Here is a 20,080-nt window from a genome sequence, read left to right as displayed (position 1 = left end):
ACCTTTTTAACTAAATATGTTCTTTTTGTATTAAATTTTATGCTACAATGGCTTTAAATCACATTTGTCCGAATGAAATCACAATTATGTGTAGAAGGAGAAACTGTAAGTGCCATGTGACTACTGCTGCTTCTTTGTCATTGTGTGTAGTGTCAGTGTATTTATCATAGTACCTGGTTCAGTTTGTCAGTAATAGTTTTTAATAATTTTAATAATCTTTTGAGTTTTATTGCACAGTGTGATGAGCTATAGAAGGTTTTTAATAGTGCTTTTACTCTTAACAGCATTTATGCATAAAAAGAAATCTAGAAAACCAAAGTAATCTTTTAAAAGTCTAATACATCAGGCTTGTGTGGACTCAGAGAACTGTCTGAATATGTTAAACTAATACAACATTTCCTCAAAACTTGCAAAACGTGTCGTCCAAACATTTTTGAGCTAAAGAGATTAAACACACTTGTACTGAAAGTATATGTAACATACCTCTGTATCCAGATGAGTGCCTTCGGACATTTGGCCATTTTCTACTATCTCTGGTACACAAGGAATGGACACCTCAACTGAAGACATAAAGACACAAACAGACTCATTAAGTTAGGTCTGCCAACAGTGTTTCCCATTACTGAAAAGTAACTGAATACACATGTGCTTTAAGCAACTAAGTTTTATTTTTCTTTGCCTTTTATCTCACAAACTATCTGCAGGTATCAGTTACAATAAATGGCAAAACCTGAGCAAAATTATTAAAATAAACAACACAAAGTTGTTTTAGTGTTCATGTGAACCCTTAACAGAGTATGAATAATCCAGGGATTTCTTCCATCTACGTGGCCTGTAAGATGCACTTATCTCAACCAATTATAGAAGGAAACAAGACAGAAATACAAAGGATGGCCTAAAGGGACAGGATTACAAACTGGAGTCAATTAAAACAGAAAGAAAGAGAAAAATGGGTAGACAAGGCTAATGATACTATACTTACTAACTTCTGTCACTCATTCACTTAAATTTATGCATGTGGATATCAGATACATATGCATATGTATCTGATATCCTCATTTGGCCTTTATTACATGGGATGAGAGTGATGAGAAGATATAGTAACTGTTCAAGGACGGTTCACATGTTCACAATACCTGAATTCAATGGAGTATCAATAATTAACATGACACCTTGATATCACTATGGATCGAAAAGATTTGCAGTGCCATCCTTTGGGTGTAAAATGTGCTCCAGAATTTAGCTCCAGTCTCAAATCTTTACTAACCATATACTTATAACACTACAATAACCATGAAACTAATAAAATGTAAATTATAAAAATGCAACAGCTCATCTAAATGTATTACTTTGAGGCAGAACAATAATTGGTTTGTTCTCTTTTTTTTTATTACAGATGTGTATTTTTGTGCTAATACTGCTAACAGCAATTTGAAGAATCAGTCACCCTATTCCAGATCAATTAGCCACTGTATTTTAATTTAGTCAAAAGTGACGTTAATTTACACTAGTAATTTAATTTAAATACAATATAAAATGCTGCATGGCTAGTTAATAGCTAGCTAATAATCTGCAAATTAATAAACACGCCTTAAATCAGAATCACGACTGGGTATCATGCTTGATTTCTTTTGATTAGCCTATAATAAAAATTAAATCTTTGTTAAATCTGCTAGGGAAACTGTCTGAAGCAGCACCAGCAGACATAGTAGACATTTTTTAATAAGTCAATCGTAGGATTTTTGCTACCTACTAATTATTTGTACATGTCATAGTGCAGAAACTCGACTTTTACATTTTTATGTCCCCGGCTATCTGACAATCTGTATGTTAAGCATTAAAGTTACACACAGATATATGGACACAATCTTGGTCGGTTTTATCATAGTCATGAACCCATCTGCCCTTTCTGTCTGTCTACCTGTCTGCCTCGCTCTTCTGGTTCAGGGCCTGTCATAACCGCTCTTCAACAGGCCCCCAGTGTCAGGATTAATCTCCCTGGTTGACTGCTGATCTGAAGGTGGAACGGCCACCATCCACCAACAGCAAAACTAATTTAACTGTGTCACTGCTTGACACTCCCGCCCACCATCCCCACTAACCCCAGACATGCACACACATTACAAAATATCTTCATCTGTCTCTGTCTCATCTACATGGTAGAGGGCAGGAGGGTGGGTGACTAGTCCGAAGGAGAAAGGTCAGAGCACTGAAGGAGTTCATCATTCTGAGGTGTCAGCACTGCTCTTTAGGAAAGCAGATGAAGGGGAGATGAGGGAGGAGAGCATGGGAGGCAGGGAGAAACAGAGAAAGAGGTTAAGGGGGGGTCTGTTTAACGTTTGTGTGGTTATTGGTTATCAGCCAAAGGTTTGTCATGGCCCAGAGACTTGGCTGGCAGCCACTGAGTGAAAATCACTCATGGTTTGCATTTAATAATCATGTCTTTTCTTTGATTGTAGCCTAATTATGACAAAAGTGCACACACTCTCACATCTTACCAGCTATGAGTAGTCATTTGGTGGTTAAAACAGACCAGGGGGTTTATAGAAGCAGCAGAAGCTGGTACTCAAACACACAGAAGCACACATTCAGCCATCCAGAAATGATCACACAATGCATCCTCTGCACTTGCTGGCGTCTGGCATGAGGTAAACAGCTTTCAATAGCATCAAACCCGGTGCAGTTTGTTTGGGACCATCTGTCCAGTCTATTGTGTTCCTCTGTTATGGCTCTTTGAAAGCCCATTGGAGAACAGCTGATGTTTGGGCTCTTACAAAGATCCCAGCCAGGCCCTCGGGATCCTGCTACACTGTGTACTGTCCATTTCTTTCCCTCCTATTTTGGCTGTGTTTTGCTTTATAAAGTAGCTTGCAGACTGACATGTAGCAATTTGCATGTTATAGCATCTCCGTTATCATTTCACCACAAACACAGGACAGGCTATGGAAGGGATCCAAATGTGACACTTATTAGCTGTGGTTTTGGATGCAGTAGATATAGAAGCTATAGATACAAAGTTATGTAATTAAATAAACAAATAAAATGTAAGTGCTATCTATTACTCTGTCATTAGGAAAAAATATTCAATCAAAATTCAGATCATAATCCAAATGTTGGTGATGTAAAAGGGTTGAATCCAACTATATACTTCCAGCTATAAAGTGATAAACACTACCGAGTCACAATATAACAGTTTTTAATTCTCTGTCTGACAAAAAGAAAAGCCACTGAGACAGATGTCAGGGTAACACCATAGTTTGATTTCAAGAAGAACCCACGGCAGTTTGTAATCTAAATTTAAAAGTTATTTTTTTATTGGTTGTCTTATATGCGTTTGTACGACTACAAACCAACCCACTGTATACTACATGACCAACCAGAGTTCAGACGATCGCTCCAACATGAATAACCATCTCTTTGAATGGCAATATTTGTCAGGAAACTGACTGATTCTACAATATTTAGCTGCTAAATCACAAAATTGGCTCTAACATTACATCAAGGTGTAAAGCTTAATTTCCAGCTGTGAAAATTATGTCAAGACTGAAATGCTCAAACCCTACAGGGCAGCGTCATCACTATTAGTATATAAAGATAGTTTATTCTTGCCCACATTGTTAGAGCAAACTCTATATTTGTGCATCCAGCAAGCTGAGTTGCTTTACATTTACCAATTATTATTTACTTATTAATTTTGTATTAGCTAGCAATTTCTGATCTACTACCAAGTGGTGTCATATCATCCCATCTGCAAGAATACCAGTATAATTTTTTTGTGTGAAAAAATGGTCTTATGCTATCAGTGATATAGCAATGCAATGCATTTATGTTTCCTAGTGCAAGCCCATACATGTCTAAGCCTCTTATCATGATTTAGTGCCTTAAACGGCATTTCAATAGTAAGGAAATGGTTTGGCAACTAGAGTCCACACCTCTGACAAAGCGCTGCAAAATATGCAAGAAAAGTGTTCTCGCTAAAGTTGGAAATGCAACAAACACTTGAAGCAAAAATACACTGTTGACTACAGCCAAGGTATGAAGTCATACAATGAGAAGATATTAATAGCAGTTGATGTGCTGCCCACAAGTTACTGTAGTTGCTACCATACGATACGCAGATTAAATGATGGATAGAAATTATTGATGGGGTGGAAACGGTGGAAAAGCAGAGCTTTAAGCAAAATTTTAAGAAGCTCGGCCCAAGACACATCCCAAGTAACCAAGTGTTAAGCAGATGTCTTCTTTTTAATTAAACAAGAAAACCAAGGAAACGGTATGACTAGATGTATATATAAAGTGCTGTTAATGCTGTCATCCAACAAGCTGCACTCCCTGGTAAAATCTTCATTTTATATTTATCACTATCCCAAAAAACATAAGTATTGTGACATAATCTTGAGGCTATATCACCCACCCCTAACTATTCACTTACCTCTCAAATGTAACCTTCCTAACATTGCTGGTGATTATATAAATATAAAGATTCAACCAGGATAGCACAATTATGTAAGACGGTTGCTAAACTACAGTTATTATTATTACCAAGTTGCATTAAAGCTATTGTAAAAAAATAATAATAAAAAATTACATTCCAAAAGACAGCTGTGAACCAGGGCCAGGTACAGGAAGCTTTCACTCCTTTCCACCCAGTATGCCCCTGGCCTTTCCAACTTTCAGTCAACTGCTGAAAAAAGCCAGATGCAGGCAGGATAATCACCATCTAATAAGAGGTTATATTGAAAGCAGGCTGTCGGTTACATATAACAAGCTTGGAAGATGAGTGCACACACATACACAAATATACATGGGCAGAAGAATGCATACGGACACAGAGTTGGGGCAGGTGTAATTATGGTGTACAATGACAAAGTTCAGAAAGAAGCAATCACACACACTCTGTACATATATGGACAAGCATGTCCATATAACAAAAGTAATAGTTTTGGTAGTTCAAAGTACAGTTGGCATATATTAAAAAGAATTAGCCTTGGTTCATGATTCTTAAACTAAAGTTACCTTCACCAGTTAATACTGGCTTCACAAGGGATATTTTCCAGAAACGAAATAGAGAGGTCTGAAGGCTTTCAACCATTAGGATCAAGTCTTCATACGTGGACTTGGAACCAATTTTGGAGAAGCAGGAGAAATGCAACCTTTAGGGATCTGGCCAGTAAGCAAAAAAGGACAAACAACATACATACCTTGGTTTTCAGCCGTTTCATCTATTGACATTTCTTAGGTTGTCCAAAAAGAAAAAAATGTGTCATTTGATAAATGTGTGGTACTATTATAACCCACGTGCTTGGAATTTTTTAGTTGAGTGACTTATTACTATGTTGAACATACAAGGCATGCATTTCTTCTTCTTTCCCAATTATAGTATGACGAAGCTCTTTTGGAAAATAAAAAAAAACAACCAAAAATCCCAAGCCTGCCAAATGACAGATGCTGTGTGGAATGTAAATAAAAAAAGACTGCAATGACTTGCAAGTCTCACAAATCCATATTTCATTAACAACAGGACACAGAAAACATATCAAATGTTTAAACTGATGCATTTTACAATTTAATGCAAAATGAATGAATGAATTTCATGGCAGCAACATGTCTCAGAACAGTTGGAATAGGGACAAAAGAAGGCTGTAAAAGGAAATGGCACTAAAAGAAAGCTCAGGTTAATCAGGTTAACTGGCAACAGGTCAGTAACATGACTAGTTATGAAAATAGTGTCTTGGACAGGTAGAGTCAATTCTGCAAAAAACACTGCATCTACAAATTGTGGAACAATCTCAGAAAAAATTTAGCTGGGAAGACTTTAAATATTTCATCTTCAGTAAATAATATCATCAAAAGATTCAAAAAATTTGAAGAAATCTCTGTGCGCAAAAGACAACGACAAAAATCCATGCTGGATGCCTGTGGTCTTCAGGTCCTCATCAAGCACTACGTTAAAAACAGGCATGACTCTGCCATGAAAATCACTGCATAGGCTCAGAAACACTTCCAGAAATCATTGACTGTGAGCAAGGTTTTCTGTGCCACCCAGAAATGCAGGTTAAAGCTCTTTCATGGAGAGAAGAAGTCATATACAGTATACTGCCAAAAGTATTTGCTCGCCTGACTTGAGTGACATAATCCTTAGGTTTTAATATGATGTCAGCCCACCATTGGCAGTTGTAATAGCTTCAGCTCTTCTGGGAAGGCTTTTCACAAGGTTCAGGACTGTGTTTATGGGAATTTTTGACCATTCTTCAAGAAACACATTTGTGAGGTCAGGCACCGATGTTGGATGAGAAGGCCTGGCTCGCAGTCCTCACTCAGTGTTCCATCAGGTTGAAGTCAAGGCTCTGGGCAGGCCAGTCAAGTTATTCCACACCAGACTCACTCATCCATGTCTATATGGACCTTGCTTTGTAAAGTGGTGCACAGTCATGTTGAAACAGGAAGGGACTATCCCCAAAATCTTCCCACAAAGCTGGGAGCATTAAATTGCCAAAAAAAACCCTGTTCAACCCTACTCCATAGTCCTCCCTCACCAAACTTTACAGTTAGCACAACGTAGTCTGAAAACTACCATGCAGCTGGTAACCACCAAACCCAGATGGGTTCATTGTATTGCAGGTGTGATTCCTCTCCAGAGAACACGTCTCCACTGTCTCTAGAGTCCAGTGGCAGCGTGCTTTACATCACTGCATGCAATGCTTTGCACTGTGCTTGGTGATGTAAGGCTCGGATGCATAAAGCTCTCTATGCCCTGTTCTTGAGCTATTTTGAAGGTGGTGACCTCCGTCTCAGGCAGAGCAGGTCCCTCGTGTGCCCCGACCTCCGGTTTCAGGCTGAGCAGGTGAGTGAGCTGGTGGTGGAAGTGGAGGTTGGCACCACTATAGAAGAGGCATGACGAACCTGACCATGTTTCAACACTTTTCAGCATTTTCCTTTTAGTTCCCGTTGTTGTCTTAACACACGCACGGACGCAGCTTTTCACTGGCATCCTGCACATGACAACAACAACAATTCAGAACCAGTTCACTCCAGGGAGGGGAGGCATGATGAGCTGATTGAGCTCAGGTGTATCAAGTTTCTGATGTTGACATGCAGGAAGAGTAAATCAGCTGCAGAATTAGAATAACTGATTACAAACTTCAGTTATTCCTTTCACAGTTGTTTCAAAAGAGCTGACTCTGCATCTTCAAAGTGCCAACTTTTCTGGTACATTTTCCCGTCCCAGTGCAGACTGGGCACAAATCTCAACCCAACTCTAAACACACAAATAAAACATGTGAGCCCTCCTTAGCCCTCTTTAGAAACATCTATAGTCATACTTCCATCCTTTCAAACATGAATGCACACAACAGAACCGTTCGTCCCGATGGACACATCTCTCGCGTGCTGTTACACAGCACACCCAGTGTCCTGCTCTTACACCATCAGCAGCATCAAAAGAAGAATCTATATCCTCCCTTCTGCCTTTTTTTTTTCATTTGAGTGACTATGAGCAGCAGTAGCACCAGCTGCAGCCTCTCTCCCTACTCGTGCTCAGCCAGGGTAAGGCAATAGGTTTAGCAGGCGAGGAGGCGAGGCAGATTTATGGCGGTGGATGTGACCTCTGGGGCCGTAACACGGTGATGGGTGAGTGGCTCTCAACGGTAAGCTACTGGCACTTGACAAAGTGCCCGAAGCAGAATGAATTTACTTCTCTTTTCCTCAATCATCAAGCAGCCACTGCCCTGACCCCCATCCTGAATGCTATAACAAGATCTCCCATCTCACAAGGGCCTGAAAAATTTACTGTCACATCTACTTTTCAATGAGCTCAAGTGAGCACTTCTTTCACCTTCAGCGGAGCAGGTGCCGGTGTAGAGGAGGGCTAACCTGTGTGTTTTATGTGGTGTGTGTGCATGTGTATATATGTGTGAGCGTGTGTGTGTCAGCGAAGCAAACAAACATGCATGAAGAAATTTGTGGATACACATGTCCACACATTTGCTCCCTCAATTCACCTCTAACTTATCCAAAGTTACTCTCTTGTGCATCTCAAACAATAGTATCTAAAAGTACCAAGTAACAAATAAAGAAAGAAACAAAGACACACAAGGATATACAAATCTTTAATGGTTGCACACACAAGAGAACTAGTATCCCTACACACACAAGCACAGAATAAGGTTGCCAGACAGGGACACAAAGGGCACTGCTATACGGGTGTCAGTAGACACCTCTACCATTTATATTAGAAGTCAATCTACCTTATCACATCTCTTATACACACACAAGCACACACCGCAGGCATTATGAAGAGTATGTGTTTGCCAGTTTTCATCAGCTTGATGGCAGTACAGTTGGACTTAATGACCCTGATATCTTTTTTATATGCAGTCGATAAATCTTGGTGCACACACTTAAATTTCACCTTTCTTGCACTATACTGTAGTCACTGAGGTGAAATCACAGAGAATGTGACAGCGCTAAAGGCAGACCAAAGCAAAGATTATAATAATAGTGCGGGTACGTCAGGAGCTTCATTACATCAGGTATAAATAACATGCATTGCTTTTTTGTTCTAATTTCATCTGGTTAACAGTCAAATTTATCAATAGATAAATAACCATACACACAAAACTAGGACACACAAAAGATGAAAAGAAGAGCAGAAAAAAGGGTTCACCCTACAAGGGTGCTAAAAAAAATATAGGACAACTAAAGAGCAGGTGCAATGCAAGGAAGAAATAAACTCTATATGTCTTTGTATTTATACAAACTTTGCACAAACTTAATAGAACTAAATTTCGGTTATTAATGGGAACATTTTCAAGTCTCTGTGAAGGATAAAAATAGGCCAAATGGCTCTTATCAGTCGGTCTTTGCTGTAGACTTAATCTCAAACTGATGGTGACACCATTGGTCTTTGCTCCAAATCATTTTCATGTCCTTCTTTACAGATTTAATTTCCATTCAATGATGAATTCCCAAACAGAAGAGGTGACGTAAGGGCAGATTAAAGATCAGAGCAGCTAGGTTCCAGTTCACAGAAGTGTAAGATTTAAATGGTTACAAATTGGTTTGAATGGCAAACTGTCGATGGATATAACTGTTACCACACCAATCCATAAACAGTGTATTAGACCAAAAAAAAAGGGTTATGCCTGTGGTTAATTTTCTCAAATGTAGTCTTTAAAATGTCATAACTAATTCAGTCACTTTTCTTTTATGAGCCCACTCTCACCCACTGGGATAACGTTATCATGATGAGCCAATAAAAATCAATGATTAAACATGTGTAATTTTCCAGAGACAATGTATTAAAATTTATTGTCTCTCTCTCCCTCTCTCTCTCGCACCCTCTGGAGCAGCAGACACTCTGAGGCTTACAACTGAAAATAAAGGACAGCATTAAAAGCTATTCGGTAAGCCACTGTAAAATTGATCCAGCTATAAAAGCTGCTACGTCCTTGCCTCCCTCTGCTGTCCAGCTGCTCCAAACCCAAAGATGGCAGCATGATTGTGGAGGAGAGAAGTTGGATGAAGGACCACAGAAAAGAAAGACACAAAACTGAGACACAGAGATTTTTTTTAAAGGTGCAGAAAGCTATAAAAGGAGATAAGATGTACGTAAAACAACTATATATATATATATATATATATATATATATATATATATATATATATATATATATATATATATATGTCTATAATCTATAGTCTATAATCTATTATATGATGATGTGATTTATTTGCTGATTGAGTTAAACAGCATAACTGGCTAGTCGCTATGTTTAACACAGCAAGGCATACAGTACACTTCCCTACAGTTTTTACACATTTCCAGTCTTCTTTTTGTCGCTTTTTATTGCTTTTGTGTAAAAGCTAAACCAAACAAAGAAACTGTAATGCACTAGGTCAGCACCTTTATTTAGCTGCCCTGAAAATTTGATCCTCTACAGTTCAAATTCAGCTGTTTTAAAAACTTTTCTTGTACTATGCGTATTATTTACTTTTTCTATTTTAATTTGTCTAATGTATTTCTGCTTCACTTTTTCTTCCTGTCCCTTGTGCTGCTATAACCAGTGAATTTCCCCTGTGTGGGATTGAATAAAGTCTGTGTGTATGCCTCCTGTAGGTCAGTAGAAAGATTGCAGGTTTAGGGCACACTAGAACTGGCATGTCATTGACTTAGTCCATGTCTAATATAATTAGTATGTAATTAGTACAGCAAGTATGTCAGCATATCTATCATGTGGCTACACTTGAAAATGATTTTACAGGGTTAGGTTTAGTCTGTTAAATGTTATTTTTGTGTGTCGCAACAATGACCAAGTTCACAAGATCACTGCAAAACTAGAAGTAAAGAAGTAAAAGGATGAAGTGCAACTCTATATAGACACTTTCATGTCATCTTCTTGACTTTCCAATCCAAAAGCATTTCACGGCACTGCAAAAGCAAGACATGCTCATACTACCAGCCAGTTAAGAAGAACATGGTCTAAAAATTGTGCAATGCTCAACAATAACCCCGGGGACCTGTCGTTTGAGAATCAGTATAAATGGTATGCTACTGGGCCTTTCTATTGTAGCTCTAAAATGAGAAGAAATGAGACAAAATTCCACTAGCTACGAGTGTTGCTGTTGGCTCAATCAGTGGCAGTGGCTCGGCAAACTGCGTTTTTCTTTTAACTTTCAATTCTCCTAAGCATCCGTGCTTCACAGCCCCTAGGGCTATTGCCTTTCTCAATCTGTCCCTGGAGAGGCAGGAGTTATGGTCCCTGTCGATTGAGGAGAAAGGGATGTTATTCCCCTGTCACCTCCTGGTCTCGCCGCCATCCTCCCTGCCCTGATCTACGGCCTAACCTCCCCACCCCCACCTCCTTACTGCCTTCCTCTCTCCCTTTTCCCCACTTTGCTTTGTCGTAAGCTAGCAGCTATGTCGTTGCCATTGGCAGTTTAGATTGGGATGATGGAAAAATGTTCTGAGGGAGGTGGCGAAGGAGCACGATGGAAGTAGTGGTAAATGCTTTAGCACTATGCTAAGATACTTTCAGAAAAGATTGGTTTGTGTGATGTGTAATGTGTGTAAACATACATTAAAATGTGCATGTAAAAAGAGAAAGTATGGAAATCCATTCACCCATCGATTTTCTCAACTATGTTTGCAATTCAGGGACCCAGCTGACTTTGGGTGAGAGGCAGAATATACCCTGGATAGGTCACTAGGTTGATTTTGCATAGAAGAAACTACATATTGTGGCTCTGCTTTATGAAATACACACTTACTAGAGCACAGTGTACCCTCTTTGCTGGGAGGGGGTAGAGGTAACCTACAAAACAGCCTGACCCAGGGGAGGTGACCTACGCCTGGCCAAATGCAGGACCTTGAATGACACCCTTGATAGTGGAGCAGTGACAGGGTTAAACATAAAGGGCATTTAGCTGACGATTAAATGTGGCGGGTGCTGACTCTATGTCACGGGAATCCCTGAAGATTTGGTTTCATGTTGGAAAGCTGATTGCCACTGAATTAAATAAATCTAATATTTTTTTCAGGTGTCTCGGTTTGATTGATCTCATTTAGGTTTAATTGAACTATTATACTCTTTGACATCATAAACTAAAATATAATATTACACATTTACACATCGTGGGATTGCTGAGCAGCCAAAGATGTGAAAATGCTTTCAGGGGATTCAACAGCAAAAGAGTTACACGTGACTCATTCCTAACAACTAAAGCATCTGCATGCAGCAATCCTTCAAGACATAAAGATTTGGCTGTGTTGAAATTCGACTGGACAAGTTTGCATGGGTGTTTCAGTGTGCGCGATATGAGTTTAATTTGTGGTTTGGAAAAAGTTTCCAGCGAAACGTCTTTGTAGTTTAGTGTACTCGAAAGAGGCAATAAAACCCAACAAACTGCTGGCCCAGTGAACATCAGTGCAGCTGACACAAGACCAACAGAGGACTTCAAGAACTCAAACCCATTTCCATACTGACCAGTGTTCCTTTTTTGAACTATTATGCACCTTAAGCAAATCTTAGGTTTGTGAGGGTCTCTCTGGGTGAAGGAATAAATAAATAAGCAGATAAATAGATGAATAACCCAGAGGAATGGGAGCCGGTGCAGCTTGGCCATCCATCATATATCCTATTACCCCACACTCAGCGGCTCCTGCAGTATGTATAATGTAGTCAACCTCCATAAGCAGATACAAATTCAACTCTTTTCCTCCTCAATTTGTTATATCTGACAACGCCACAGCTTGTGCCGTGTTGTTTCTTTGAATTATGAATAGATTCTCTCCACCAGACTTTCGCCTGCGCATGATAGCGTGGATTTGTTATGCAGAACAGCTGTGGAAAACAAATTTGTAAAGCTTGGAACGCTCGGTAGCGGTTGGGCAAATATGCATAAACAGTTGCGCTTAAAGCCACTTAAGAACAACCAAATGGGTTCAATATTTCATCTCGGGGTTTCTCTTATTGGGTGTGATAAATAACAAAATGTCAGGATGTAATACAAGTTCAGGAAATGCAGTTGTTTAAGTGTTTCAAATGGCCTAAGAATTTCTAAGAGATTTTTTACATAGAAAAGCGACACCACGGAAGCGGAGCAGGTCACACAGAGGCGGAGCAGAAGAAAGATGAATGCCAGTTAACAAATCAGATGCAAGAGCATGAGTGAGAGAAACCGAGTTGGAGAGAGGAAGAGGAATGTAAATACATGGCAAACTGACCGCTGGCTGTTTGTTTGGGTATTTACACTGCGAGGCTACAATCAACTCCTCAAAGCTTAAGCCCACATGACAGGACACATTTCAGGGCCACACATGCTCTAAACATCCAAACCAACGAGCCAAGTCTCAGTTTGCACAAACACACGTGCACGCACAAGCACACACCAAACCCCAAAGACTTATCCAGTTATTCATCTATCACTTCCAAATCTCTTCAAAACTGATACAAGGGAAATACACTTTAATTCATGCACACAGAGAGAGGAAGGGAAGGTAACTTGTGAGGAAGTGATTTTTTGGGGGGGGGACTTGGCTGAACTTTTGAGCCCTGTTTGGTTAAAGCAGATGTAGAATTAGCACACATCACTTTGCATCAGCGAGACGTTGAACACAAGCTGCCGTTCAGAGGCCAAATACCGCTCTGTCACAGAGACACATGCATGCACACCTCTCCTCCAGGATCTGTGATTTGGTTGTGGCAATTATCAATTTGATATCAATGGATTCTTCTTCTTCTTCCTGAAGTAGATTTGGTGTCCCCAAAGAAAAACTAAGTCAAAACAGGGACACCAGACACACACTTGAGCTATTTAAGTTTGTCTTATAAGTGGAAAAATAAACAGTAATTACAAACGGCCTGTATGCAAGGTGCAAGGATATCATAACTTGACATTATGAAAAGCTGTAATCGCATTTCAATTCATTTTACACACTCTGCAATCAAGGAAATTTTAATCGTAATTCATTTTGACAGATTTACATATGCACATCTAACTAAAACAAAAGACGTGCAGAAATAAAAGGGTCAAACAGGTGTTCATCACTAGCAGCTTAGATATTGTTTAGTTGAGCTGTGTCGGATTTAACATTTGTAAATGTTAAATCAGCTTCCATATATTTAAACTGCTGTTCATAATCTAATGATACAGCTACTAATGTTAACATTGTTGTTTAACAACAAGTGAATTAGGGTTTTATTTGTGAAATTATCATGACATTGGCAGTCATTGGCCTATAGACGTGGTCATGCAAAACCAGAAAGCGATACTACAGCAATCACCCACATGAAATTGAAACATGCTGTCATTCCACAAGGGAATATTTCAATTTTTTTGTGCATTTCTGGAGCAGGGGATCCTGTTGCATGTCAATGAACTGGGCTAAACATGCATGACAAGTGATGGTGTCCGGGTGGAGGGATGTAAGGGGGAGACAACCCTCTGGTAATGTCTGTGTGATCTGTGTGTAATCTGCAGAAGATGCATGCAATATACCGCCACACCACTTTCTATTAACAAGGCCCCTAATTGCAAGATATACTGAGAAACACATGTTCTAAAAAGAGGAAGAGAAATGGGTGTCAGATGTCAGCAATGTGCAGGCATATGGTTCCTACAAGTAAGGTTACTCAAACTGGAAACAACATCAGAAATATGGTTTACTATTATAAATTTATAAGACTGCACAACACTTCACAACACCTTTTCTTCATTATAGTCACCTGGAAAGCAAAAGAATTTAGGGCAGGTGACCCATCAGTTTCTCTTTGTTTATAACTGAGCCTGTAGGTTTTAAATTAAAATTACATCAGACCTTTAGTAAAATCTATAAAGTGCACAACTAGAACTGCAATAAAAATACATTGAGAAATTATTAGATATAAACTGGACACAAAAAAGAGTGACAAAGCCATAGAAAGCTCTATAATACAGTCCACTGAAGCAAAGGAGACCCAACAGAAAAGCTAAATAAACTCTTCCTTCCTTCCTTCATCACGCGCATGTCCTTCTTCGTGGCAAATACTTGCTTTACTTTCCGATTTCTCACTGAATATCACTCCTTAACATAACTCACTGTCTGCTTTGAATATTTGTCCCAATCATGCAGAAATTTACACCCACTCAGAAACAATTACTACTTGACCGTATATACACTCAACAAAAATATAAATGCAACACCTTTGTTACTGCTCCCATTCCCCATGGGATGGACGTAGAGACCTAAAATTCATTCCAGATACACAATATAACCATCCCTTCCAAACAGTGGTCACAAATCAGTCCAAATGTGTGGTAGTGGGCACATCTGCCATATTGAGATAATCCATCCCACCTCACAGGTGTGCCACATCAGGATGCTGATCTGACATTATGAGTAGTGCACAGGTGTACCTCAGACTGCCCACAACAAAAGGCCACCCTGGAATGTGCAGTTTTTTGCGCTATTGGAGGTCTGGGGACCCAGAACCGGTCAGTATCTGGTGTGACCACCATTTGCCTCATGCAGTGCAACACATCGTCGCATGGAGTCTATCAGATTGTCAATTGTGGCCTGTGGAATGTTGGTCCACTCCACTTCAATGGCTGTGCGAGGTTGTTGGATATTCGTGGGAACTGGTACACGCTGTCGTATATGCCGGTCAAGCACATCCCGAACATGCTCAATGGGTGACATGTCCGGTGAGTATGCTGGCCATGCAAGAACTGGGACATTCTCAGCTGCCATCTGCCCTGAACAATGTGAACCATGATTCATCCGTGAAGCGCACACCTCTCCAACGTGCCAGACGCCATCGAATGTGAGCATTTGCCCACACAAGTCTGTTACAGCGACGAGCTGGAGTCAGGTCAAGACCCCGATGAGGACGACGGGCATGCAGTTGAGCGTCCCTGAGACGGTTTCTGACAGTTTGTGCAGAAATTGTTTGGTTGTGCAAACCAATTGTTGCAGCAGCTGTCTGGGTGGCTGGTCTCAGACGATCTTGGAGGTGAACCTGCTGGATGTGGAGGTCCTGGGCTGGTGTGGTTACACGAGGTCTGCGGTTGTGAGGCCGGTTGGATGTGCTGCCATATTCTCTGAAACGCCTGTGGAGACGGCTTATGGTTGAGAAATGAACATTCAATGCACGGGCGACAGATCTGGTTGACATTCCTGCTGTCAGCATGCCAATTGCACGCTCCCTCATTGCTTGTGGCATCTGTGGCATTTTGCTGTGAGACAAAACTGCACATTCCAGGGTGGCCTTTTGTTGTGGGCAGTCTGAGGTACACCTGTGCACTACTCATGATGTCAGATCAGCATCCTGATGTGGCACACCTGTGAGGTGGGATGGATTATCTCAATATGGCAGATGTGCCCACTACCACACATTTGGACTGATTTGTGACCACTGTTTGGGAGGGATGGTTATATTGTGTATCTGGAATGAATTTTAGGTCTCTACGTCCATCCCATGGGGAATGGGAGCAAAAACAAAAGTGTTGCATTTTTATTTTTGTTCAGTATATGTAAGATACCAGTATCACTCAGCAGATCCAATGGTTATTGTTAGAAAAAAGAACATTATCTGTTTGTTATTTGTACTTTAATGGAATACATAATCATTGAAAAGTTGTTACTTTGTCATTTTGTGAATTTATTACTGATTCAATCAAGCATTAGAAATGCCTGCTTGTCACTCTGAGAAATGGATCAACTACTATATTAGTGTTTTCACAGCATCACACACTCTGTGTTAGAACAGTAATAATAGAAGTTACAGCAAGAAAATAATAGCAATGTAGTGGTGTATGAGTTCTTGGCCAACAACCCAAGTCCCAATAAATCACATGCAGGTGATTGCATTTGCAGTGGACTTCATAGCACAGCAGCAAATTGGAAGAGCACCAAATGGTCTAAGTAATAATATCTGACACTCCATTATTTCTACAGTTGTGTTACATCAAAAACATTATTTTTTCCTGCTCAGTTTAATTTGTCTTGGTGCATGGCAGGTTCAGTCATGTAACTGTGGCATATAGACTGTATATACTGTGCCCCATATGAATAAGAGACGCGGCAATACTGCTGAGGATCATGTAGATCAGCTGCAAAGGAAATGCTATAAATCACAGTTTGAGAGGTGCACAGAACAGCAACAAGGAGCAATAACTCACAGCATATGTACTTTTCAAATGTGAATATCATTATTGTAAGTGTCATAAACTCTTACCCACATAATATTTATCTACTCAAGACCTAGATTGTAATATGATGCTCGATTGTCCTACGTCCTCTAACGACACATGGTTAGCGACAAAAGGACTAATTCGCTGATGGACATTTTCTAATACAGATCATAAATCATGAGGCTAACAATTAACAATAAGTAAATAAAGGTGAAAGATTCTTTCCTATTTTTAGGTCAGCAATCAAATTTGACACAATTTTGCATTTTTTGCCAATAAAACTTGTGAACAAAACCAGTTTCCTTTAATTCACTTCTTTCTACTAAAGCAAACATTTAGATGTCACTGGATTAAAGAAAATCATAAGGAGCCTCTTCAAGTAAATCAACAAGGCATTGTTTACTTATTCTAAATATATCTGTACAGACTTATATTCTACTACTATCCTAATAATATGAGAATCCATTAGGATACAGGTTATATAAAGAGTGTACTCTATTCCAGGGGTCAGCAACCATTGGCACGCTAAGGGTTAACTGATGGCACGAGCCCGACACGCAGTGAATTAATCTGAGAAGGTGCATTAAAAAATAAATGGCCGGGCTAGCGGTACACATCGCAAATTAGCTCGCATACACACATTAGTTGTGCAGCTTCTTAATGACAGTATCTTAGCTAACAACCCCAACTACCAGATTCAACTTGTAATTGGCTAAAAATAACTTAGCCTACCGGTGGGAGGGATGTTGCTAGCTGGCAGTTTTTTCAAGCAATGTTGAAATTTCCACATTCTGACACTTCAAATGCATCATGAGCTGTCCGCTCAACGCAGCATCAGCACCGCGGAAATACACGGATACATCCGTAGACTTGAGGCAGAATTCACAGTGCGTTTTCGGGACTTTCAGGTGTATGGACCAATGTTTTTAATTTTCTGATCAAACCAGAACCAGTTTTAATGAGCAGTCTGGGTTTGTCTCGCATTAACTGGCTGGACACAGAGGACATCGAAATGCAGTTGATTGAACTGAAAAGCTCGAGTCTGTGGGGGTCAAAGTTTGCAGCTGGAATCCATAGCTGTGCGTGTTCATGGAGCTGCATTTTCACCTGCTGGACATCACTACCTGTAAAGTTTAACTGTCTTCAGAACATTGCAGAAGCCTTATTGACATTTGGCTCAGAACTGTGTGAGCAGATTTTCTCTCAGACGAAGGGCGTCCTCAGGTAACCGTCTGAAGGCTGGACACTCAGAGACCTGTGTCTCTGAGTGGGAGACCAGAGATCACATTAACATGTGTATCTCTGTATCAACAAACATGCCATATTGGCCCAGTTTATTTTTCTTATCATTGTTGTGAGGAGACCATAAATAGCATTTGTATTTTCTGTTGTACAGTTCATTTGCTGTTATGGAGTTCTTGTTATGGATAAAAAGTGTCTTTTTTGTGTGTTTCAAATATAGCTTATAACTATTTCCTGATAGCTGCCAACATCTGCGAAGAAAAATAATTCTATAAAGTTGTTCTATATAGTGTGTAACTGTTAGTATAGAGCGTTATTAAATTTATTGCTAATGCAATCATATGGCACATTGACTTCTGACGAGATTTTAGATGGCACTCATCATCAGAAAGGTTACCGACCTCTGCTCTATTCTAAATGGAAAAATCTGCCTAATTCAGATATTTCCAATGCACAAAATGACCCCAGTTGATACATTTTGGTTGGGGAAGGGGCCTTGACTGACAACTCAAAGGTACTGGCCTTTTCATGAGTCCTTGGGTGGGTCACTGGAAGGTGCCCCATCCGCAGACTCCACTGTCATGTTCACGTACTACATGGGAAATAACAGTGCAAAGCCCTTCTGTTATTAGGCTTTTGTCCCATGAAAGTTTGCCGATAATACAATGCTCGGTCCTGGCAACAGGATAATCTGGACTACAGTTCAATAAATAATTTTGTAATTGTATCATCAGTTCTACAGTTTTATGTCTTGGATATTCAGCTGAAGCGAAGAGCTTCCACTGATCACCACCTGGTGGTGAGTTGGATCAGGTGGCGGGGAACGATGCTGTACAGGCCTGGTGTATAGTGCAGGTGCACTGGGAGCATCTTGCAGAGGACCTAGTCTGGAAGGTGCCTGGAGGATCTTAAGAATCATATGGCTCCAGCAAAGTCTAAAAGTCTAGAGATGAGGGGGGTGGCTCACCCATTACTGTGGCTGAGGTCAATGAGATAGTTAAAAAAAATCTGGTGGCTGAGTCATTGGGGTGGATGAGATTTGACCTGAGTCCCTTAAGGCTCTGGATTTTGTGGGGCTGACACAAATTTACAAGAGAGACCTGTTTCAGAAAGCATAATAAAAAATGATAGTTGATTTTTGAATATAAAAAAACCTATAATCTGTCTGAACTGTCTGAAATGTTCCACTTTATATCTAATAAATATAGAATATATGAAAGTTTACTTTTCAGAATTAAATTATTACAAATTTAAACTTTTTTATTTGGGCATAAGTAGAAATCGATGACCTGTGGAGTTTTGGTGATTTTGTTATCCTAAGCCTCCAAATAGAAGAAAGCACTTTTAAAAGAAGGCTGTCTTGTAGAGATTGTAGAAGTTCTTCTAAAGATTGTCAAGTTATCAGTTTTGCTTCTAACTGGTAGAGTCCATGCCATGTCAAATACATAATTATTCACAAATATATTCCCATATAAGTACATTCAAAGGTCTTAAACTGTTGGCTTCAATACTGTTTACTTTTTAGTAAACAGTAAAAGAAAGTGAGCAAAAAGAATAAAAATGACAGAGTGAAACCTGAGATTGACCTTTACCGCTTTCTTAGCCTTCTTTGAAACTGGTATCGCCGATCTTTTCAACAATAAAAGGAGTTTCAACCCTGCTGAGTGCAGCATGGGTCAGGCAGCTAGATTGAATCCAGGGTGTCTGGTTAGTGTTAAAGTTTAACAGAATACTTTAGATGTCTGATTTCACTCAATAGGGCCAGCCGCTACTCTCAGATTGAGAACGCTTTGCGGTAATGCCTTGCAGATATGCTAGTGGGGGAATATACTTACACTGCTGCAATCAGAACTACAGATCATCTTGCATGGGATCGCACAAGTTGCAACACCAAACCTTCAGACCTATAATCCAGGTCCAAGTATAGTGATGTCCAAGTTTCAATATATGCACTGAGGTCATTGTATTCTTCTTCAAAATAATATGATATGAATCAAAGGCATGAGGTACACTCCCAGGGATGGTGTCGCACTAGTATAGAGATGGCATTATTTTTCTTGTAGTAGACACTATGATGATATGCGAGACTCTTAAAACTTAAAGTGCCTTTTGTTTCTTTGCAAATGTGAATCTGAAATTTTTCATCAATTACTCATCAATGAATTCA

The 20,080-nt window shown here is 39.7% G+C and overlaps 1 protein-coding gene across 1 annotated transcript in view; it reads right to left on the bottom strand.

The window, feature by feature from the left end:
• The window catches only part of LOC146558819 (adhesion G protein-coupled receptor D2), a 94,471-nt gene that overhangs the window by 26,170 nt on the left and 48,221 nt on the right, over nucleotides 1-20,080 (bottom strand). The window contains exon 24 of the mRNA XM_085248210.1: nucleotides 484-560. Coding sequence (XP_085104336.1) covers nucleotides 484-560 — 77 coding nt within the window. The remainder of the gene's footprint in view (nucleotides 1-483; nucleotides 561-20,080) is intronic.

Source organism: Mchenga conophoros, linkage group LG15 (assembly GCF_057382185.1).
Source record: "Mchenga conophoros isolate Kocher_MC1m ecotype Shallow Benthic linkage group LG15, M_conophoros_male_GT1.1, whole genome shotgun sequence".
Taxonomy (NCBI): Eukaryota; Metazoa; Chordata; class Actinopteri; order Cichliformes; family Cichlidae; genus Mchenga; species Mchenga conophoros.
This window is presented reverse-complemented; position numbering and strand designations above follow the sequence as displayed.